Below are 24,591 nucleotides of genomic sequence, written 5' to 3' on the forward strand. Positions count from 1 at the left end.
AATTGAGTGAGGGTGTTCAGCAGTAAATCGACTTCTGTGTGATGTTTTGTTCAGCTTCATCAAAGAAAATAGTTGTTCACACACGTATGTGCTGCCAAACTTTCGACAACGTTTGAGCAGCCTGGATGCGCAGCGGGACCACTGTGTCGGGGAGGAAACCGTCAAACTGCGCAGCACGCACTGCCGTATCTTTGCAGAAACACTGCAATTGTGTTTCTGCTAATGCTCACGTTTAAAAAGAGTTGCTTTTTTTCGGGGTAAACTTCGTCACAAACGTTAAGTATACCGTTTTTCATGGACATGGAGGGGGAAGGGGGATTTCATTGTTTCGTTTCATGATGTCGTCTCAGATTACACAATTTCAATCGCGCCACACTTTCTCCGCACAGAAGACACACAAGTTTTCCAGCTACGTCCATGAACATGTACTTCGACTCCCACCTTGTTTAAAACCCCCGGTTCTCAGTGTCCGCCTTCCGTTTTGCCATTTTTGATGGGTATCTAAAAGCTAATGTCACTGGTATGGGAACGACTGCGAGACGAATAAATATTTAAATAAAGCGGCCGACTGCTTGGCGCGTCACCGTTAGCGGCCGAGTGCTTGGCGCGTCACCGTTGCATTGTGGGAAATGTAGTATTGGTGCGTGTAAAAGATCTGCGGGCTCTCGGCTTGCTGCGGTCCGCGGGCCGGTTCTAATAATAAATCAATATCATCCCAGGGGCCACTGAAAACATTCTCGCGGGCCGGATTTGGCCCGCGGGCCGGTACTCTGACATATGTGCAATAAGACATGCACATGCTTTGTCCATGTTTAACATTTTTGCAAGTGCATGTTTCACATCTGGTTAGCAAGTGCAGGGTAGTTCTGTAGAAACCCCCACAGCAGAGCTTATGAAATATCGTGTCCATTATTTAAGTTGCCAATCCCTACCATAGGTTGACGTAAACCACTGCATCAAATGATCAGCTCATCAGCAAGCTCTGCGGAGGCCCGATAACGGCCGTGATCACTTGAATCAGCTGCGTTGCAGCAGGGAGAGATGGAAAACATGCAGGAAAGAGGCCCTCGAGGACCGGGGTTTGAGACCCCCTGCTGTACATTGATATGTCATTGCTCAGTCACAGCAGCATCTGAAAACGACAATAATAAATAGAAGCAGCAGAATTATGCTCCTCTGTCTGCACTTTGGTGCTGCCGTTAGTCTCCTCCTGAATAAAATGTCCTCCTATCATTACTAACCATCCCGTGTCGAGATATACACACAAGAAGCACCTCTCCTCTGATGATAATAGTTGGCAAATCGCGGCCCAACTCAATGAGAGCTTTTTTTTGTGCAGTTTCCAGAGATTCCATTTTGAAATGGCAAAGTGAGTGCCCCAAACCGAGGCAAGGAGAGCCACGTTGAGCTGAGCTGAGCTGCTGCTAGAAAGTGGAAAAGTGGCATAATGGAACAGTGTCATTTAACGGTAGAAGTGAAGACAATGATGTAGTTAAGGGAGTAATTTGGACCGAGTGCCGAGTGTCGTCATTTACATGGTGTTAAGTATCCTCATACACTGTTGTCAGACTGAGGTCTATTATGTATTGCTTCGTGCCTCTCTATCTGGAACATCCATCCCCACCAGTGATTATGCTAATCACTATTTGATCAGATGATTAAATTAAGACATGATTCATTCAAGGTATTAAAATGCTCAGAATACATTTGTGTTTCTTTGGTCTCCACGAGCACCCATCACTTGAGGAAATGATGACCGGAGAGCAGTAGAGAGGAAGTGTAGACAAATATTGCTCCTTTTTATTCAGCCCGTGGCACATGGAGAGTCGTAATAAACCTGGACGGGAGGGGGGGGGGGGCTCAGGGGGAAGGGGGGGGAGAAATGGAAAGAAATGAGGTAAAGGAGAAAATAAGGCAGCGCGCGTACAGGGTGGGGGATTGCTGAAAGGAGTCGTGCGGCAGTCCCCTAAGTGTTGAATAAACATGCTTGGTTTAGGGAAAATGGCTGCGATAAATGTTTAATATGATAAGTCCATAAAGACGCTCAAATGAGTCTGGAGTATTAAAATGAGAATGGCACGCAGCAGCAGCTTTGAAGGAGGGGTGGGGGAGAGATAATGGCAGACAGAGCTAACAGGATGAGCGCAGCCAGCTGCTGTGACATCGATATTAACACACTCCACCAGCTGCTGGTCACAGACGTCTATTGGACAAAATCGGAATGGCGGGATAGCATCAAAGGCCCGCCATGGCCCGCTAATGACGTTATCAATGCAAAAAAACAAAAGGATGTAAATTCGCCCAAAAATGACTAATTTATCGATTTGTAACGTGCTTCGCTCGGGTCGCAAGTTCAAGACCCATTACGGACAAAATATTTGAAAATGGAACTGGTTGCTCGATAGATTTGACGTCGAGAGCACGACCTTGGCGCCCTTTCTCCAATTCAGAACATACAGATCATTTCTCCGTTGCGATCAGTTTATGGCAATATTACTCTCAAAAAATGGATCAAATAATAATATTGCTGTTTGAAGTGAATTAAAAAAAGAGATAATGATTCCTTTGTAACAATTTCGAAACAAATAAATCTCCAACACTATTGAAATAAAAATCACAATAGCTTCATAAAAGTTTACATTATAGTCTCAAAGAAATGACCACACTGACCAAAAAGAAAGCCCAATAAATGTTTATGGCTCTGATAAGACCCCCACCGCCCTGCCCCCAGCTCTTCAACTAGGGAAATAAATAAGTCAGATAATTAGGCATGCTCAATAATATTGAAAGAAAGAACGCAGCCAAAGATATCCCACTTTTAGCTGTTGAGGGGGTAAATCATATTTTGTTTAAAAAGCAGTTAATGAATGAATGAAAATGTGCTACACACACACACACACACACACACACAGACGCACACATAAGTAATAGATAGGTGTCTCCATACAAGTGGCCAAATCTTCGGTGGTTCCATTTGTTTTGATAAGCACGTCGTAAAGCCCATCCTTTTCTGTTGTGGTCATTTTGGCGATTTTCAACTCGGTCTACCCAAGCTACTCCAAAGGATGAACTGTTCAAATAGAATTTACTCACAATTTAAGTTGATTTGCCATCTCTAAAATATTAAGGCCACTGACGAAGAAAAGAGCTCTGTAACTTGCTTACATCTTCGCTAAGCCCGATATAGAGGCCGTAGACTGACAGGTGAGTTATCTCAGCAGCTTCTCCTTGCTGCCAAGAGCTTCTAGGCTCAGTGAAACCTGTGCTGACCCACCATGCGCGTTAGCTACGCTTGCATGCAAGTGGACATTGGTCATATTAAGACGACGCGCAGCGACTCCTTTTGAAGGTCCTTAACTATAATGACTGCTGACATAATAAGGTTGGCCGTCCATGATGCGCCGTGACCGACTGAAGTCAGGCCTTTGTCAGCAACAATCTGGCCGACGTGTACGCTGCTGCTTAATCATGTTATCAAGAGCGACGATGTAAGATGACCATTAGATTACTCGGGAAGGGATTAGATTATACCCACTCAAATCTCAATCAGACGTCTTGGAGTATCACAGTGAAGCACAGAAGTTCATTGTTTACTGGCAGACTGTAACAGCGACAATGCACAGTGGATGAACGCTGAGCTTGGACTATTGGCCAGAACATACAGTCGAAATATACTAAACTGCACATCATCTCACTCAATAAACAAATGTGCGTTGTTATTAGGAGAAAGGGTAAAACCATGAACAACACATGCATTTGGTAACCCAGTTTTGAAGAGCTCATTAGTGCCACTTACAAAACTCATTATTAACACGTGAACACATCCATTTAGAAGCAGACGACATTTTTTTTTTTCAGTTGTGGCAATTTGAATATTACAGAGATGAAATTAGATTGAGATTTTGGCAGAAAGTGCCTTATGATATTTTATCATACTTGTTTCACTAAAATTCTTCGGCAACAGCGGTGTCCAACTAGTCGATCGTGACTGACCGGTAGTGGGGAGTGCAGGCAGAAAGTGTGTGTGTGTGGGGGGGGGGGGGGGGGGTGTGGTGTGTTCTTATTAATATTATATATGTTTGTGTTAGTGCATACTGCACCTTAAGCATCCTATGGGATTCATTTTCACGAAAAAGTATTAAAAAATAAATTTAAAAAAGCAGGTCACCTTTAACCTACGGTGGCGCGTGATCTTCATCACCGGAAGTTGGTAGCGGTCAGCAGTCTTTTTAAGTGGACGGTACATCAACTTAAAAAAAGGTATCTAAATCCAGGAAATTCTTTTGTGTGCAGCCACTTGACCAAATAAAATTGAGCAGATTCAACACAATGTTTTTTCCAGTGTACTTTTGATCATTTGAAAAATGAGTGAATTCAAACCAGATGTGCCATTTTTTCAAATTGCGTATCAGATCCAGATCTAATCTAAAAAAGAAAAAAAAAGATAAAGAATAATTAGTTGTCTCATTCATCTTTCATATGAAAGCCAATATTTTTTTTCCATCTCCAGCAGCAAAAAAGAATTGCTCCTCACCCTGTTCTCGCTCGTGAGCTCCTATGCAGAAGCAGCAAGTGTATAATTTAGACATCATCGTTTAAGCGTAGCCCCTCAAACATCACAGGACAGATCTGTCGGTGAGGATCAGTGGCATGCACGCAGCCGCCCCTTTCCACTGTCACGGCGCTGCTTAATATTCATGAGAGCAAATTGGAGGACAGTTATTTAGCTTGGGCGCATGGTGTATTGCCTCCAGGCACATCACATAAGTGCCAGCGTTTACTCACTTCGGGCTCGTTGGCATCTGCCTGTCTCAGACATCTTTGGTTAAATTTAAAATGGTGTCCTGAGATATGAATGACTCGACAAACAATTTTTTGAATATACGAGCCATCGTTCAGCAGATTTTTTGCTTTTTATATATATATATATACATATATATATATATATATATATATATATATAGACATTTCGTTTGTTAATTCTTGGTGTTCCCTCGTATCTTTTGCCTTTTGCCTGGGCTTTTGGTTTTGCATTGTTTCTCTTGGCTCATTGTGAGCAGCGATTTCTTTTTGTACTTTGTCAGTGCGCTTTTCTGTTAAATAAATATTTTTGTGATCGCACTTTGTCTGAACCTGCATTTCTGGAATCCAAAGCCATCATTCGGTTCGGTCCAGAACCTGATAGCCTGAGCTTAGCTGGCGTGACTGTTATATGCCAAATTTTCCATTGACTTATGGAGCATTCGAGCATAAATTCTATAAACTCTGCCTGCAACAAATTATAAATCATTTGTCATGTTGGTTCAATTTGAAACACTGTGGTGAGAAAAGGGACTCGAATATATAAAAATTTGAAAGGGTGGAATAATATATTACAGTCTTCTCTTCTTGTATCTCAGTGAGCCTTGTGTGATGTCCCGGCCCCTCACACACTGCCCTGCGGGCACACAAACGATGCTTTAATTATCCAAGGTTCTTTGCTGTCACACGGTCACTTTTCGGACTCCGGTGCCACACTGCCACGGTTCCCATTGTCGCCGCATACACGACGACGGAATGAACTCAACAGATGCCTTCTGAAAGAGAGATTGAATCCCCTTGCGGGTTAAAATGTTGTTTTTTTTGTTTTGTTTTGTTTTTTTCTTTGCTGCCTTTTGCTTGCTCTGCGCAGCTTTTTATTTCATGCCCCTGTCAAAGAATGTGGAATCCAAACAACTAGAGGCTGCATGAAATAAAATGATGCAACAAACACTTTTGGTCAGGGTGGAATATCTTGCAATGTAAATTCACTGAATGCTTTCATTTCATGCATCTGTGCAATTTTGTGTGATCCTATACACACCGTTCTGACCTTAAAAAAGAAAGGCCAAGGTTTTATTAAAATCCTGAGTAACTTATTACGTTTTTTTTTTGTTGTTGTTTTTTTACGGTGACACTGAGAAGTTTTTTTTCTAAATATGTTGCCCTAGTTTGATAAACAGGAAATGAAGGAGTTATGTGGAGCATTTTAGAAGGTGGCACACAAAAAAAGACATTTCCACTGCCTCCTGCACACATAATAGAATCCCTTAAATGAGTTGGGAACGTGCCTTGTAATGTAGTTGAGATCGAAAAGGGGAAAAAAAATTTCAAGTTGAAGATGAAATTTGGGAATCAGGAACAACCTTTTTCAGTGAAATTCCAATCGCTTCTTGTTTCGATAAAACCGGTCGACAGCAAGTTTTAATCAAATTTGGCTATATATATGTTTCTACATTTACTTTTTTTGACAATGATTTCAAAAATGTCTTTTTTACTATCTTTTTGAGACATTCTCATTTGTTTTTTTTTTTTTTTTTTTAGTTTTTTGTGGTGAGACCTCTAAAAGCTGACACAATACAGGTTTTACCATGTGTTGTAATTCATTTATTTTAACTTACTTAAAAAAATATTTACATTGTAATTTATGTACCGGCAATTTGTGATGTTTGAGAAAAAGGAATCCACCTGTTGCTGAACCTCAACTTTTACTATATTAGCTTATATTTTATATTATTATTATTATTATTATTTTTTTTTTAATTAAAACATGATGTGCTAGAGAAAAAAAAACAAGTGCAGATTCAGAGTCAGCGCACTACGGTAGAGAAATTTTTAAATTGCATTTCTGATTTGGAAAAAAAAAAAAAAAAAAAACTTTTGCTGACCAGAGTAATTGAAGACTCTAAATTGTTGTCTGTTTTGGGATCGACCCCAACTCTTTCGCAACTGCGAACATGATAAACATTCGAAAATGGATAGGCCGATGGAAGATTTTCTAACCGATGGTGGTACAATAGGAACTACAGTAAATGTTGCCACAATGCAGCACAAAGGAATGTGTTTTCACTGCGTCGTGTGTAATAGCTTGACCTGCACATTTTACAGAAATTCACTTTCTTCTCTTCAAAGATTCCTCTCAGCAACCAGAGACTTAAAAGAAAATCACAGTCAATTATAAATGCATATCATACATAATTGAACAGTGTCACTGATTTCACCTTTACAGTTGGGCTCATGAAAAACGACGGCAATTACGCCTCTTCTCTCGGGCAAAGTAGTAAGTGGCTCGGCGCTGAGGCCGTTTGTTGGGGCGTGACACCGTCCTCTTTGTGAGTTCTGCGCAGGCGATGGACCTGCGTCACCAGACCACGGGCGCCCTGGCCGAGGGGAGCGGAGTCAATTAAGAAAACGAGCAGCGCAGCGAAATAGTCCATTTCTCCATTTTTAATTCAATCAATCTGGCTTTTGCTCTCGGCCCGGCTCAAGTCAGTTGCTCTCACACACTTTTCACATGTGAGATAGATTTTTGCCGATGATGGACCAGTTGTACCTGTCTCAGTGTTTAGCCAATAGTGCAAATACTGTATTGTGTGCCATTTGAAAAAAAATCCATGAGCGCCCCCCCGCCAAACTAGTTTGACAGGCAGTGGCCATGAGTTTCAAAGTTCACGGTACGACTGGTTACTTCTGCTATTTGCCTCCATCCCTGTTGGTTGGTTGGTTTTTTTGACAGTTTTTGTGCAGGATTCGATCATTTATAGAGAATAATGGGAAGGACGAAATACATTTTTCCCACTTCTTCCTAGTTCGCTTTGAACATGAATATTCTCTTTCCTTTTTGCTATTTTACTTACCTTACTTTCTGTCAACTTATTACTGTATATGTTTTTATGTTCAGTAAACAAACGAAACGAAACGAAAACATGTAAACTGCGCTGAGCTAATCATCATCTCCAGGTGTGTCCTTTCATTCAATTTGTGTTTGTGAATCTTTTTGATGGGATTATAGAAAGAGAGCGTGAGAGAGGCTGTCGATAGAAAATGCTTACATCACCACAGTAAATAGCCTACAATTTGCAATACATACGCAACCGTTTCACTTCAAATCAAGAGTTGATTTGATTTGCTGAAATGTGTCAATTTGTATGTCGGTGAGAGAGTGTAGAGTAGCGAGATATTAAGGGGGTCTTATTGCTGGTTTCAAGCTGCAGGAGCAGAGAAAAAACGATGGGGGGGGGAGTCTGCAATTTGAGACCTTATTAGGAATTTATGAAGTGCTAAAATGTTTTCTCCCCAGAGCCTGCCGTCGGTGTCACTGTAAGCCATTTAGAGCAGAGCCACCATGCTCGTAGCTCGGAGACTCCGATGGCAGGCTAGGGCAAGCTAGTAACATGAAGCATGTACTCCATATCCACATATTTTTTGACCTGACTCAACATAGATCCACAATCAACTCATTTTGATTGTGGATGCTTAATATTTATCAAACATGGCGGTTGATATGCATGCATGCACGATCTGGCTAGTTGGCAGTTCCGTATGCATTTTAGGCTAACGCTGTCTGGCCGTTGTATTCATTAGCTGCCTACTTCCTGGTTCAAGGAAGATGACAAAAGACGAGAGCGGTGAGTGGACGGTAACGTGTCCATTGATCTTCAAGTGCACAGGCGTCAAATTCTAGAGGCAGATCAGACCTCTCACATCATTTCTTGCTGCCACCTAAAGCAAATAGTGTCAACGTCACCTTTTTATTTGCGAAATCGATTTGTCTTTGTCTAATGCGTTTCTCTTCTGCCTCCGCAGTTTTCAGTGAGGACCTACATTCCAGCTTATATTTTGTCAATGCATCGCTTCAAGAGGTAGTATTCGCCAGCACCACAGGGACCTCAGTGCCCTGTCCTGCTGGGGGCGCAGCCCCCGCCTCACTGCGCTGGTACCTGGCCACCGGTGAGGAGATTTATGACGTCCCCGGCATCCGCCATGTTCACCCCAACGGAACGCTCCAGATCTTCAACTTCCTGCCATCCAGCTTCAGCAAGCTGATCCACGACAACACGTACTACTGTACTGCCGAAAACCCCTCGGGCAAGATTCGGAGTCAGGATGTCCACATTAAAGCTGGTAAGTCCATCGAGGTGGGCTAGGGGAACTTTTTGTGAGGATGGATATCGGAAGAACTGAAAGAAAAAAAAGTTTCGAATTGTTTTGATTCACTGTTTATCTGGCATAGTTTCACGGGAACCCTACACGGTCAGAGTGGCTGACCAGAAGGCTATGCGAGGCAGCGTAGCCATCTTCAAGTGCATTATCCCTGCTTCTGTCGAGTCCTACGTCAGTGTTGTATCATGGGAGAAAGACACGGTCTCGCTCAGCTCAGGTAAGACCGCTACGAGTCCTGCGTGTAAGAAGGATTTTTAAATCAGGAGCTGTATAATGTCCGTCTGGACAATGTGCAGTGACTCTCCCTTAAATTAAATGCTTAAAAATCATCTGTATGATTCGCTGACTGTTTATACACAAGTCAGTGACTGTTTCATGTTGTATTTGCACCAACAATGTCCGCTTTAAAACCTCTGCCACTTGCTAAAGTCAAATAATGTTTGTATTACAACAGTTATTTAAGGTTGACACGCACATGAACTGGTGTCTTTTGCTCCAAATTATGCCTTGACGGGTTGGCAAATGCTGCTGCCTATTCCACAGAAGGCCACAGTGGCTTGATAGCAAATTATGCATCATAACCGTTAAAGAAGGAACATTCATGCTCGAGTCAAAAGCAGACGAGAATAAAAGTTGAAATATTGTGAAAATAAAATTTTTTGAGGAAAATTTTACAGTTTATATATTCAGCACTGAACAAATCTATTAGACCTTCTGACATGAAGTGCTTTCATGTGGACTCTTTTAGTTTCATTGAGCTCTCAGTGTTTTACCATTTTGGAGACAAATAAAACATTTCAAATTCAATGTAACTTTCAACACCCAATTTTTTTGGTATGGGCTTCTCCAAGTCAAAAATTAATCGAGCATAATGTGTCTATTCTATTTTTTTTCTGTTTTCATATGACAGGAGATCACAACAATAACAATGTGTCAGCATTAAAATTCCAAATTTATTTTGAGAGCTTGTACATAAATAGGCTGTCACTTGTATAGCGCTTCTCTGCCTTTGCTACCCAAATCGCTTTCCTCATTTTCCCACTGATGACACAGCATCAGGGGGAGCTGCGGGTTCACTTTCTATATCTTCAACAAGGTCACAATGACCCGGGATTGAACCACTAAGTGACCCATGCCGCCCATATAATAGTAATAATAATAATACATTTCATTTGTAAGCGCCTTTCACAACACTCAAGGACTGATATATTATTGTGTAACATACTGATATATATATACAAACATCTTATGAATGATGTAAATTTAGAGCTCATTTGGTATCCGATTGTTAAACACTGTCGATAACAAAAATTAAGTCCTACAGTTTTGAAAAAAAAAGGAGTCATTTTACAAGAACACAGCCAAAAACTTTTTCTCCTAATACTACAACTCTGACTCTTTTCTCTCGTGAGTCATAGCACTGGGAATCAACAGCTCCATATGACAGCGTCTCCTACCTAGCCAGGGGTTGTTGATAACTGTCACACTGAATCAATGTGTCTTCCCCTGTAGCACATTCTCAACCTCAGTCAAGCTCCAACATTTACATGGCATAACAGACCTTAATTTTTTCAAGTCATGTAATGCAGCATGACAACCGGGGCATTGATTTTTTTTTTTTTTTTTAACTCACGTTAAAAGCAGCGCTTATCTCTGTGATTGCTCCGTGTTCCGCCTACGGGCTGATTTTGCTTCGTACTGGGGCATTCGGGGACCTGTAAGTGAGCACTTGATGTCATTTGACTGAGGGCAAAATCTGGGACGGTGTTTTGGTGGCATTTTAAATGTGTCTGCTCGAGCATGAATATGTGTCTTCTGATCCATGCCGGAGACTTATTTACTGGCGAGTTTGCCTGACTTACTCCCTGCAAGCTTCCAGTTAAAAGACATTGCCTCATATCGCAGAAATTTAGGCGAAATATTCAGCACGCAGATATGATTTGGATGTGCAAATAGAGTGACTCATGCAGACACCACAAGGGCTGGTGGTCTTTTCATCTGGATCCGCCTTGTTTTGCAAGAACGGCAGTATTGGATTGGTTGTGTTTACTCCAATAAAGAGCAGGCGAGCGCTGTCAAAAGCATGAGCTCACGGTCAAAATCACTGCTGCTCTCTGATAAATATTTGATGGTGTATTCTGATGCATGGGCAGATCCACCTCACACTATTATGGAGAGGTTGAGTTGACTCCAAGTAGTAGCGGGCTGCAGAAGGATACTAGGAGAGCTTTGAGAGTGGCAACGAGCTGTAGTTTGACCCAGCTTTGTTTTCCAACTCCTTCTCCAGTTCTCTCTCTCTCTCTCCCTCTCTCTCTCTTTTTCACTTTTTTCAAATTTTCATGAGAAAAGACTTTGTTGCGAATAGGAACATCAAGCTTCTTTTGCATCAAAAGGTGAGGGAGGTGCAATCAATGCTTGTAGAGAAAAAAAAAACTAGGATGAGCACACTAAGAGTGCTGATCGACTTCCATTTTTTCTTTTTCAGAATTCCAAACAGTGCTCTTCATTGAATTTAAATTTGCCAAACCAGGCTCAAATAATTGCTCAACCATTATTAATCGCACAATGTTTAAAGCTAAATTATGAACTGCCTGCCGTACAGTTGTTCTATTTCAAAACACAGAGAAATGAATCCATTGTACCCATCCATCCATTTTCCTTCGTGCTTACACTCATTCGAGTCATGTATGAGCTGGAGTCTGTTCCAGCGGACCTCGGGCGAGAGGTGGTGTACACCTTGGACTTGTTGGCAGTCATTTGCAGAGCACATATAGACAAAAAAACGACAGTATTCACACTCACATTTACACGAGTCTGTCATGGACCTCACAACTATGTTTTTGGAAAGTGGGGAGAAGCCAGAGGACTGTCAGAGACCCTTGCATGCGCAGGGAGAACATGCAAACCATTCACACTCACATCCGCACCATCACTGAGTGGGAACCGATCCCACGCTGCCCGCACACAAGTCCGGCGCGTGTGCCCCTACACCATCAGCGACCAGACCGAAAATGTTTTGTGGACACCGTGCAGAAAGATTTTCTGGCCTGTTTTGGCTGAACTTCAAATAGTTGGATGGGTTCCGTTGTAGTTTTGTATTTAGCGACATCAACATCAACAAATGGTGAAAACGGAAAGGAAAGTGTGTCAAAAATCACTGAATAACGTCTCATTCTCAATGGGTCTAAAATAGATGCATAATTACAGAGTAGGCCGTGTCTTGATTAATCAGCTTTGATTGAAAAGTTAATTAGAATATGAATTACCTCCTAGAATAAGGACTGCTTAGTAGTCATTCGAAGCAGCCTGTTTTGAATGTGAATGTGCACAACGTGAGTTCACTGGGTCCTAACGTTGCAACTAGCAAACCATTAACCTGTCATGAATTTTAAAACGGGTCTTGCATGTTCAAGCTTTCATATGCCCCGCTGCTGTCGTCTGCTCCTTTTGATAAACAATTAACAGAGCTAATGGAGAGATAAAAGAGACACGGGGAAGAAAGGCAGTGGGGGGGGATGAGCTGTGCTGTGTTCTGTATTTTATAGCGCAGCTTTGTTTTGAAGGGATGCTGTGGTGCCAAGCCCACCGTTGTGTGTCAGCGTCCCGTGCGTGGAGTGGTTTTTGAAAGGGAGGCGTTTGTGTGGCTTTCCATTTATGTATTCTTACTTTGCTTATCATTCAAGATGTCAGCCAGAGCAATAGACTTGTCGGCCTTGGTATCAGGAAGAAGAGCCAACAAAGAATGGATATTTGAGAAAAAGTAGCAAACAAGATGTCAGCGAGACCTTGCACACTTGACTTGCACAGTTTAGCGAGGAAGAAAACATATTCTTTGAGAAAGTGGAGTATAATTTATCAGCTTGAAAGTTTCTTTCTTTCTGTTTTGTAATGTATTAGTTGTGACCTATGAGCCCGGAGCTGGCACGGATCTCTACTGCGTCCAAACTTTTGAGTTCTTATTGATTTTGTTACTTTTTTTTTCATGTCTGCCCTTCACCCTGGGCTGCTTTCAAAACTTTTCATTAAATGATGATTTGGCTTGTCTGCTATTGGCTGGCAACCGGTTCGGGGTGTCCCCCCGCCTACTGCCCAACGACAGGTGGGAGAGGCTCCAGCACACCCGCGACCCTTGTGAGGATAAAGCGGATTAGAAAATGGATGGGAAGATGGCTGACTTGCCCAAACAGTCTGCAATAATTGTGAGCATTTTGTCATATAAATATTTTGAGATGACATGCACTGTAAATAAGTGGCCTCATGAAAAAAAACAATGTGATAATGTTTTTTTTTTTTCACATTGTACAATGGATCATTTTTGGTTAATATTCAATTTAATTCTTCGAACAATTGTTACAATGAAAAAGCTGCATTATCTGATTGAAAAGCAAGTCATGGTTGGTAGTTGCCTCTTCCCCTTTACACAATTTCCCATCTTATCTTTTTGCCTTTGACTTATCTTTCGTCTTCACTCCTTTGCATCCACCTCCACTGGCCTTCACTAATGCCCTCTTCTCCTTTGCATCTCATTGCATAACCCGCTTGGCAAAGAGCCTAAGTCAATTTCCTCCTGTGTGGATAACGCTGCTTTCTTATTTGCTTTATGCAAATGACTCCATCCAATACTTGGGGCATCTGTTTAAAAAAAAAACCCAAAAAAACAAAACCTAATAAAAATATTTTAGTTACAGTTGTGCTCAAGTCTGCAGCTACCCAGCTGTGCGTTTTAGCTTTTAGGGGATGAACGTGCCTCTTGCATTCTGTGCAGCCCTCCTAATGTCGTTCTTCCTTACAGAGTGCTTACAGAGCCTAATAAATCTGTTGGGTTGCTAATACAGTCACAGTCTAAACCAAACTTAGCAGCAAAGATGTTTAAGGATGTCTTCAAATAGGCTACAATAGGCGTTCAGTTGTAAAGGATCACTGCTCCCCGGAATTTATCATGCCAGCGATGTGCCGCCGCCTCCATTTTTCACAGAGATTGACAGTGAGGGCACTGAGCGGCAAGCAGAGACGGGGGGGTTGTAAATCCAACACGCCCAAAGTCAGGCCAACCTTGAAAGGAGGCCACCGTGTTCGAAATGAGCTCGGGCGAGAACAAGATGCAAAGAAATGTGCGTGCACATTAGACAGAAGGAGGCAAGTTGTGGGATCGAGAGAATAAGAAGGAGATGTGAAAGGTAGAGGGGAGGTGAGTGGGCGAAGCTCTTTGCTTGGTAAACAAGGGGCTGCGGCACATTGGCCACATGATATCTTTCTCACTTCCCCTCCCTCCATCTTGCTCTCGCCTTCGTAGACTCCATCTTTCTCCTCCTCGCACAAACATGTCTTGTTGTGCTTGCTGTTAGGGAGGCTGAAAATGGGTCAAGGCTCAAGCAGACGTGCGTCTGATCCCCGCATAGAACAACATTGCAATCATGCCTAAATAGACAAGCATGCACACACTACAAGTTTATGGACAAACAAATTCGACATAAATCAATTCTTGAAATTCTTCATGGTTAACGTACTACAATAAGTGTACGTACGGTATGGAGATGCTTTTTCACCATCACATATAAGAATTTTTGCATCACCACCATATTGGGAAATTGTTGTTATGATAAGGACTAGGCTTGTGGCGCTTGGGCCAAAGGTTCAAATCCTATTGTCGTCCAAAATATTGGATATTGCGCCTGGTTGAGGTGCTGGTTTGCTTCCTGAACAGTGCTGGGATGCTCTTGATCAACGCAAAACGCCTCTGGCATCTTTTCGAGAGCTGCATTGCTTTTGTGTGGTATAAAACTACGGTTTTGCGATCATGGGATTGTGCCTTTCACTGGTTTCACATAAAGATATATTTTCACAGAGTTTAGCGTAGAAACATCCATTTTTCCATCCATTTTCTAATCTGCTAAACCTCACGAGGGTCGCGGGTGTGCTGGAGCCTATCCCAGCTATCATCTGGCAGTAGGCGGGGGACACCCTGAACTGGTTGCCAGCCAATTGCAGGGCACACATAAACGAACAAACATTTACACTCACAATCACACCAAGGGACAATTTGGAGTGCCCAATCAACCTGCCATGCATGTTTTTGGAATGTGGGAGGAAACTGGAGTACCTGGAGAAGACCTTTGCCTTCAGCAAAGTATAAGATAAAACCAAATGATTAAAGAGAATACTATTATTAGTTCCTGACCGATATGGATTTTTTTGTTCGGCCAATGCCAATGGACATTTGTCACAGGAAAAATACTGATTACCGATGAATCATCTGATTAATTTAGAAAATACATACAGGTAATGCATAAAGTAATAACAAAAACATGAAGCGATACATTTTTTCCAGTATTGCATGACTGAGATGAGGATTGAGAGAGGCATGTACCTGATTTAAAAACCTTTTTTTCCAGACTCTGATGATTTTTCGTCGTCTCAGACCATAAATAGAGGACGAATGATGGTGGATCAACAACCTGTTAAATTAGCTAACCACAAAATCTGAATCAAGCGGGTGATGGCACACTCGTGGTGTCGTTATCATGGGTTCTGTTCCCACTCAATTACGGTGAGGATTTGAGTGTGAACATGTTTTTTTCCTGAGTCACCAATTTAGAGTGTAGTCCGCCTTTTATCTTAAGTCAACTAGAAAAGGCTGTCGTTTCCTGTGATCCCGAACAGAATAATCGGTGTAGAGTAAGAATGGATCAATTAGTACAAAGCAAAGTGTGTATGCGTATCTTCTGAATGGCACGCTGTATAGTCAGTGTATGTTTCCTTGTACAAGGATGTATCTTTTTCACAGTCCTGCAGTACAACACTGAAAACAACACAACCAAATGATTTTGTAGCACTCTCCTCCTGCGCACGCTGGATACGCAGTTACTGAAATGCTGACCCTTCACTGCACCCCTTTCCCAAAGTACACTCAATCACAGCTTCCTGAAAGCTCAGGGAGATGGAAGTGTGTGTGTGTGTGTGTGTGTGTGTGTGTGTGTGTGTGTGTGTGTGTGTGTGTGTGTGTGGATATCATCTTGTTTGTCATCTGTATTCCAAACGATCATTATGGAAATGTTTGTTGGTGGTTAGATGCACTCTCGTGAAAGAAATTTATAAAGGCACATATTTTAATAAATAAATCAATAAATGCATGCATACATACAACGGGGAAAAATGATAGGGACATGAGCTGAAGGGTGCATTTTGCAACATATGAGTACATTGTACTGGGAGTTTGAGAATGACTTCACACGTTTGCTGTTACCTTTAGCAGAAGGAGAAACCCACCATATTTTGTATTTTGTAAAGTTCTCCCTACAACTGCAAATGAAAAACAACTTTTTGATGAGGTTTGATTGAGATTTTCTAGTGTTCATGAATAGCACTGTAGCCTTGGGATGCAAGGATCGCAAATCTTGAACTGACGTTTGGTTTCATGGTCTGGCCCTGTGAGGTTTATGGTTTCGGCAAGAAAGAATTCTTTCGTTTGGCTTTCTGTTTGATGCTTTTGAAGTCTCCCTCTTTGCTGTGGTGAAGGTTTGAGGACGTGATACATATTTGATAAGAATCGACAGACAGAAGGGTTACTGAGACAGAGGGGGAAGCAAATCGATCTCAGGATGGTACTCCCAAAAGCATCTTAAACCTAAGGTCATCTGTAGCTCTCTTTCTTCTTGCGCTCATTTAGACAAACTAGTTTTGAAATATACCCTCGCTTTCATGTTTCTCCTCCAGAATAAAGTAATAGAACATTCAGACGACGTAATGGAGTGGTTACGTAATGTTAGCTATTAAAGCTAGCTAATCGCAAGCTACTATATGCTCTGTTGTTATCAAAGGGTTGTGTTTTTTTATTGTTTTACTTTACATAACAGCCGTTTAACTTATTTTTGGTAACAACCTGGCACGATGGCTGTGGTTACCAGCTGATACGCCGCGCGGATAGACACATTCAACAAATGTTGAAGCAGGCACTCTTCCATCATTGTTTCCTAACAAACAGTAGCAATATGGCAGCCGTTAGGCTGTTTGGGCAACGGATAATTAGGGTGCTGATGGCTGCACGCTTTGGGACACTGAGCAGCCTCTCGTCTTTAATGGGCAATTTGGCTTCCTGTGACGGGGGATGCCCTCTTTTTTTCTTTCTTTTTTTTTTTTTAAACTTGGACTGAGGGCAGATTTTTAAATGAAACTTGATTTTGGCAATTGTGAACTATTACATACTGTATGTTCGGTGTGGTATGGACAGGAACGCATTTATTTTTTTCCATGACATGTTTAGGTAGCAGTGATTTTGCCATCTCATTGAATAAAAACACAGCTTCATATCTTATGTCTGAATTTGGATGTATTGTCTGTTAAAGGAACATCGTTCACCCTGCCTGAGTTTATGGATTACTGCAAGGAAACACTGGCGAAAAATGGACTGGAGTGGTGCCAGAATTAGCCTGGCACTAGGCCAAAGCACAGATTAGTCATGAGCATGGTGTTGGCTAATTACAGGCGGAACAAGCAATTAATTTCTGTTTATAAACTCTCCTGGATGTGGGATTTGAATGGCTGCTGTTTGTATCGGCTCTGTAGTTGCTGCGTGCGTTGGTGACAGGTGGCAAGTTTTGGGCTCAAGCCTTCCCATATGCTCCCTACTGGGGGTAAGTGGAGTCAAACTGGGTCCTTCGTCACATCCCGTATGCAAAAGTGTCTGATCCCATCTTAAAAGCGACTGATTAAAGTTTAAAAAGCCACTTAAAATTCAAATCACCCTGCGGACCTAAGAGGGATTTTTCACAAGATTTTTTATTTCTCTTGGCGTCATCTTCCATCCAATCAAGGATTAAGACACCGACTTATTCTGCTCCCAGGGTGGTAAATCTCGAAAAATACAGTAAATCGCATTGAGCCTCTTTAAAACTTTCACACAAAGCCCTGGTGTCTGCGGCCTCATGCTGGGCATCTGCAACACTGATTAGACATGATCCTGCTTTGAGAGCACCTGCTGGACACCAATCACATTGAGAGGCCCTGTTCACCAATGAAATGGAGATGCTCTGTCTCTCTCTCTCTCTCGCGCTCTCTCTCTCTCTCTCTCTCTCGCACTCTATTTTTTTTTTTTTTTAAATCCTACTCACAGCTAATTGTGGTGAGCCTGAAATTTAAACTTGGTCTTACTATGATGGTAGAATATTTTTGGAGCAGAACATGCACATGTCCAGTCGTGGTTAAAAATGAATGAAAAGTGCAATGGAAATCTCAGGAAGTCAGTGGAGATTTGAGTAGTTAAAAAAAAAAAAAATTAAATTAAAAAAAATAATAATAATAATACAAATCAACTATCCAACCATGATGGAGCCTATCCCAGTTGTCTTCGGGCACTGAACCGGTTGCCAGTTAATCGCAGGGCACACACAGACGAACAACCATCCGTGCTCACAATCACACCTAGGGACAATTTAGAGTGGTCAATCAGCCTGCTATGCATGTTTTTGGAATGTGGGAGGAAGCCGGAGTACCCGGAGAAAACCCACTTGGCACGGAGAGAACATGCAAACTCCACACAGGAAGGCCGATTCCGGTGCATCTCTGCACTGTAAGGCCGGCGTGCGAACCAGTCGACCACCGTGTCACCCACAAATCAACTAATAAAATAAAATACAACGCCAGCTGGGTGGCTTAATGGTCAGCTCATCTGCCTCACAGTCCTCCTGTTTGCACAGGAACTTTGCCCATTGTCCTCCACTCTATGTATCCTCTACTGTTTTTTTTCTCAGATTATCTAAGCGCCCGACAATCACCTGCCTGCCGCCACCTCTGAAATGATCAGCTGACTTGGCCACAAGGTCACCTTGTATTTTTTTTGTTGATGTATGAGGCGTGAGAAATCATTCTTTTTTCTTCAAGGCTCATTTTCTCTCCTCTTAGACCTTCTTTGTCGTGAACCGTGACACACACGCACGCACGCACACACACACACACACACACACACACACACACAAACACACTCCCACGTGCTAGACTTGCAGACCGTCATTGGCCTCACCTTGCCACGGACAGCAAGCATCCAAGATCTAACCACCCGAACTCCCTGCAGGCTGCTGCTTTTGCATTTGTGAAAACAAGAAGGCAGTCAAATCTTGTCACAGTGCCACACACTGACGATATAATTTCAAAGATGCCGACACCAGGTCTGTGATCGGCTCTTAAACTATGCTTCCATAAAGGATGGAAGGATGCAGTTCTGGTTTGTGATCCCCACCAGCCCAGTTATTTGCGGTCACGTCGTCACGAGGTGACAGCCGAGAACCGAGTGGCCTTTTTGACAGACGCACCCTGCAATCTTCACATCAGCGTAGGAGCGGAGGCAGCCAATCAGAGGCGAGCGCTCATTGCCGCACATGCTTATCACCTGCATGCAGCTGCGGTCGTCCGTCGGAGGAGGTGAGGTATTGAGCGAGGAAGATGGGGGGAGGAAAGAGGCAGCAAGAAGGAACGATGGGAAGGAAAGGGGGAAATTTGTCTTGTGGCGTAGCACAACCACATTGGCATCCCTCCCTTGCATCATTTGAGAGGTTTAAATTTGAAGACATATTTTTCATGTGACTATATAATCCTCCTTTGTCGTTTGGGGAGAATGAATGGAGGGAATCATTGTTTGCCGAGACTCGAGCAGCCTCGGCCTTGCAATTTTAAAAATGCAATTCGGAGCGGAGACATGCTTTGTAGCCCTCGTGAAATGAGAGGGGAGTGAGCGAGAAGCCGAGATAAGCTCAGTCTGAATTGATTTTCCCGTTACTTTCTGCTGTGCTTGAGTTTCCATGGCAACGTGGTCAGGTTCCTACTGCTTCCTAGGGCAAGTGTAATTGTTGTCTTTCTCACAGCCAAACTCTCAACGTGCCTTGCTTTTCCTTAAATTCCAGTTCATTTGTCGTGGCTGTGGAGATACTTCTTCAATGTCTTAAAAAAAAAAAACAACCTGTAATTGATAGGCTGACCGCTGAGCACCAATTCAATACATATAGACGAATGTTTTTTGTTGTTGTTTCACACCAACGTTAATGAATACACCGTATCTCCTTCAGGGACACTCAGGAAGGCAGGAGGAGACTCAGAAATCGCTGAGAATCTAGACCTGAAGTGTGATTTTTTTTTTTTTTTTTTAATTTGAGACAAACCCTCAGCAATATTTTTATGCCATTAACTACCTCGGCTTATGTGTTCCCGTTGACTCTGACATGAAACAACATGCTGTGTACCAAATCTCATTTCTTCAGCGCCTTATGAAGAGTTGGCTTGAAGAAAGCAGCACCTTCTCATGCTTCACTGTGTTGAACTGCTCTCGTCAGCATGGATACACGAGATGCACCGTCGCCTAACTCGCTCCACATCTTCCTGTTAAAACAAGTGGAAAAAAGAAAATTGGGAGCTACATTTTCGTGGATGCCTGGCGGATACATAAGCGCTGCATCACTCGCGGTTTCCTCTGAAGTAGGGAGAAATCTATTTGCTTGTAGAAGCTGCTTGCATAATCCTTTAGTTACACTTGCCAGCTGTGAGCAAAGATAGGGCACTGCAGGATTCGGCATGAATATCATTGGGAGGACAAAGAAATGGAACTGATAAGTGTTTTGCATAATCCAGGATAACTCACAATCTGATTGTTTTTTTGTTTTTTTAAATCATGCTCAAATGAATGAAATCACTAATGAGAATGTGTTATTTTTGAAATGCTACCTCCAAAAATAACATCTTTACATGCAAAAGTCTGAATTTTGTTGGATTTTGTTCTAGCCAAGAAAACATGTTTTTTTTTTGTTTTTGTTTGGTTTGTCTGTTTTCAGTCCGTGTTTGAGATTTATAGTGTATAGATTTATTCATGTCCATCCTTCATGTATTGCTTTCTCATTCACACAGTGGCCTTCTTCAGGAAAATATCCTTGAATATGTTATTATCTATGTGAGAGAGAATTCCATACCATTCCATGACAAAAAATCAGATCTCTTCAGAGCATTGAATGAAACTGATCACAATCAAATTATTTCCACTGCTTCTTTGTGAAGATGATCCACTCAATCAGGCAGTCTCGGTTTTCTTAATTTTCACGAAATGTCTGCCATGACATGCCATGTTTTGGGTGAGCGTGTACAGCAAAGTCCCTCATACCCAAGTCGCATTAACATTTGACTATGCGGAAGAAACAATAGAGATGTACATCATAAAAAGGGGGCAAGTCTTGACATACAAGATGACTGAAATATTGATGTGTTTGTGAGGTAGATGGCTGAAAAATCTGAGAAGGGTGAAAATGGGAGCTATACGAGAGAGAGAGAGAGAGAGAGAGAGAGAGAGAGAGAGAGAGAGAGAGAGAGAGAGAGAGAGAGAGAGAGAGAGAGAGAGCGCATCATCGAGGGGAAGACATTGCCGGTGTGGCTAGCCTCTGAGGCGCTTGGACGCATACTCAAATGGAGTGACATGAGTGTTGCATCTGAGGCGTTGAGAAGGCTTTACAGAGGCCAATCCTATTTTTACAGGAGAGACATATCTTGTTGCTACGCTCGCCGAGAAGGTCTCTTTCAGGTTGAAGAGGGCGGTTGCCACCCACACAGGGATCTTATAACACCTTCAGATTGGACAGAAGACAAAATATTGGTTGGAGAAAAGGGAGGTGTTTCTCCTGTGTGACATAATTCAATTGATTATTCATGATTTGATCCATTATACACTTAAAGGAACATGTTGACACCAGCCAAAATAGACTCTGGACTTATTCATTGCTTTTTGGCAGAGCTGTGAATGCAGTGTGACACATGTAGGTAGTCTGGAAAAGAGGAGCTACACAACGAGGGGTCTGTGTTTAGTACACTGTGGAACCTCTGAGGTTGGTAGCTGGTAGTCAAACTGTCACCTTTTGTTGTTTGTTATTAACTGTTCACCCGTTGCTTTAAGTAACAGAAACATCCATCCATCCATCCATCCATGTTCTGATCCGCTTTAACCTCACAAGGGTCGCGGGGCATGCTGGAGCCTATCCCAGCCGTCTTCGGGCAGTAGGCGGGGCACACCCTGAACCGGTTGCCAGCCAATCGCAGGGCACACAGAGACGAAAAGTACTTTGAGCACTTCGACGTCCTCGAAATCGACTCCAGCAAATCAGTTTCCACTTCTGCCTTATCAAGCAAAGGGGGTTGCGTTCATGCCAACATCCTCGGCGCAAACTGCCCGTTTCTACCTTCGCTAAACTGCTGGCATCTGCGAAAATACCCATACTTGTATAGCCCACCACTGCGTACAGTTAGACCATTTTTTTTGCCAGGCTTGTGCCGGACACGAATATACCGCAGAGGCCCTCGAAGTTACTCAAACATACAAGATTACAGCACCCGAACGAGTCAGTCAGATCGTCTTGAGGTCATGTTTTGCATGTTGTCTCGTCCAGATGTCGTCAATTACACGTCAGATTAAGACGACTGGTGTCGGATTAGCCAATCCTTAGCCAGAAACATTCTCGATTAGATTATAGTATATGGACATCTGGGTTGCTGCAATGGCTCTGCTGGAGCAAAATAGCGTTAAGTCAGCGAAACAGTACACACACTTGTAATCGGCCGCCGGACGGGAGGGGAGGTGGGGGGTGGATGGATGAGAAAGTCTGAGAAAGTAATTTTTACAATTTCAGAATTACGCTAGCAACTGACGTTACTTACTACAAACGCTCTGTATAAAGTCCAACTTCCAGGGTAAAATGGGGGATGTGTACATCTTCATATTGTACCAGTATTGTGTGTGAGTTTGTCTCTGCGGGTGATCAGTCTGCAAGTACAGACAACTGTCCCTGCTAATAATAATGGTTATTTCCTCTCTTTGCTTAACGTTTGTGCACAGCCTTCCTGGCACATAAATGTACAGAGATTACCTTCTAATTGGTGCCTGCAGCCCGGCATGCTCAGTGGAGTTTAGTTCTGTGTTGACTGTTTTTGTAATGAGAGTGGTACCGCCGATACGGCATAATAAGACTCAGCGAAAAGTGATTGTGTCCTGGAACCTTTGCAGATGAGAGAAACATGATTAATAATACGCCATTACTGTATTTTTCAGAAATATATATTTTCCAATTACATAGAGCTACTTTTTGCATTGCCGCTTAATGTGAAGGGCTACCGGTTTGATGCACGCTTATTAAATAATAAATTTAATCTAATTATTGGTTGGTAAATCATCTTCTTATCACCATTATGCTCGCTAGCTTGTCTCCACAAATGCTATGGTTCGGTCATGAGAAACAATACTGACCTTGGAACTTGACAAATTTTGGAAAAGTTTTGACATTTCCAAATTTACAACAATGCAATGTAATTTAAAAAAGAGCAGCCCAAAAACCAAGATGCAGCTTATTGGTAAGTGGTGCAATGTTGATGACTCCTGCTCTGGAATGTAAACATGGATGCACAAAACATCCATTCATTCATCCATTATCTGAACCGCTTATCCTCACGAGGGTCGCCGGGGTGCTGGATCCCATCTCTGTTGTCTTTGGACAGTAGGCGGGGGACACCCTGAACTGGTTGTCAGACAATCGCAGGGCACACTTAGACAAACAGTCATTCGCACTCACAGTCACACTGAGGGACAATTTAGAGTGTTCCATGAACCTGCCATGCATGTTTCTGGAATGTGAGAGGGAACCGGAGTACCCGGAGAAAACCCACGCAAACACGGGGAGAAAATGCAAACTCTTCACAGGAAGGCCGCAGCAGGAATCGAACTCTGCATCTCTGCACTGTGAGGCAGACGTACTAACTAACCAGTCGTCCACCGTGCCACCGACAGTAACATTTAAGAACTGAGAAAATGATGCCCATGGGAGAAGGAAGGTGTCAATTTATGGGAGGCATTTATTTGTGTTAAGTGGATGAGGCAGCCAATGTCTGTTAGAGTGACGGATACTATTTGAGGAAACGCAGCAATGGTAGATGTGATTGGTGATACACACAGGCTGGATATCACCCCGCACATTAACTGCTGCTGCTGTGAATTGTTTGAGCGCGTCAGCAGATTTTGCATGGGGATGATTTAAGCCAAACAAATACGTGACACACCTCTTGTGATGAGTGATGAGGATCCTGATATTTGACATCATTGAAGGTGACAGCGTGATTTGCTGTGGGTCGATGCAGGAGGGGGGGGCCCATCTTTGTGACGATTTCAGGCATGAGTATTGATGGCTTCGCTGACTCCTCAACTGTTTGTCATGGTCAACAACCCCAAATAATTTACATACCATCCCCTAAACCCAACTGGACTGTTGCTGCATGCAGCATGCCAAAGTGTAGACACGCATGCGTGATTCTAGTTGCATTTGTCACATTGTTTCCTGAGGTGTGTGCATGTGTGCCATGGCTGATTCAAGTTAACCCCTTTGAGGTATCTGGTGCACCCTGCCCCCTGTATGCCCCGTCCCCCACCCCCCTCTACCCTTCAATCACTCCATTCCTTTTCTCCTTCCTCTTGGCGTGCTGACAGAACAGGAGAATGCTCCCTCAAGGTCTCACATTCACCCCCGTTACCCCCCCCCCCCCCCCCCCCCCCCCCCCCGGAAATCTTCTATTACACCCGCCACCGCACTCCCACCCCTCCCTCATAGTCTCACATTCGACCCC

General features: G+C 42.8%; 1 protein-coding gene across 1 annotated transcript in view; it reads left to right on the forward strand.

Moving 5' to 3' along the window:
- The window catches only part of dscamb (Down syndrome cell adhesion molecule b), a 90,275-nt gene that overhangs the window by 7,609 nt on the left and 58,075 nt on the right, over window positions 1-24,591 (forward strand). The window contains 2 exon segments of the mRNA XM_019865009.1: window positions 8,605-8,922; window positions 9,032-9,178. Of these exon segments, the coding sequence (XP_019720568.1) occupies window positions 8,605-8,922; window positions 9,032-9,178 (465 nt within the window).

The sequence above is a fragment of the Hippocampus comes genome, unplaced genomic scaffold (genome assembly GCF_001891065.2).
Source record: "Hippocampus comes isolate QL1 unplaced genomic scaffold, H_comes_QL1_v1.1 scaffold276, whole genome shotgun sequence".
NCBI classification, from domain to species: Eukaryota; Metazoa; Chordata; class Actinopteri; order Syngnathiformes; family Syngnathidae; genus Hippocampus; species Hippocampus comes.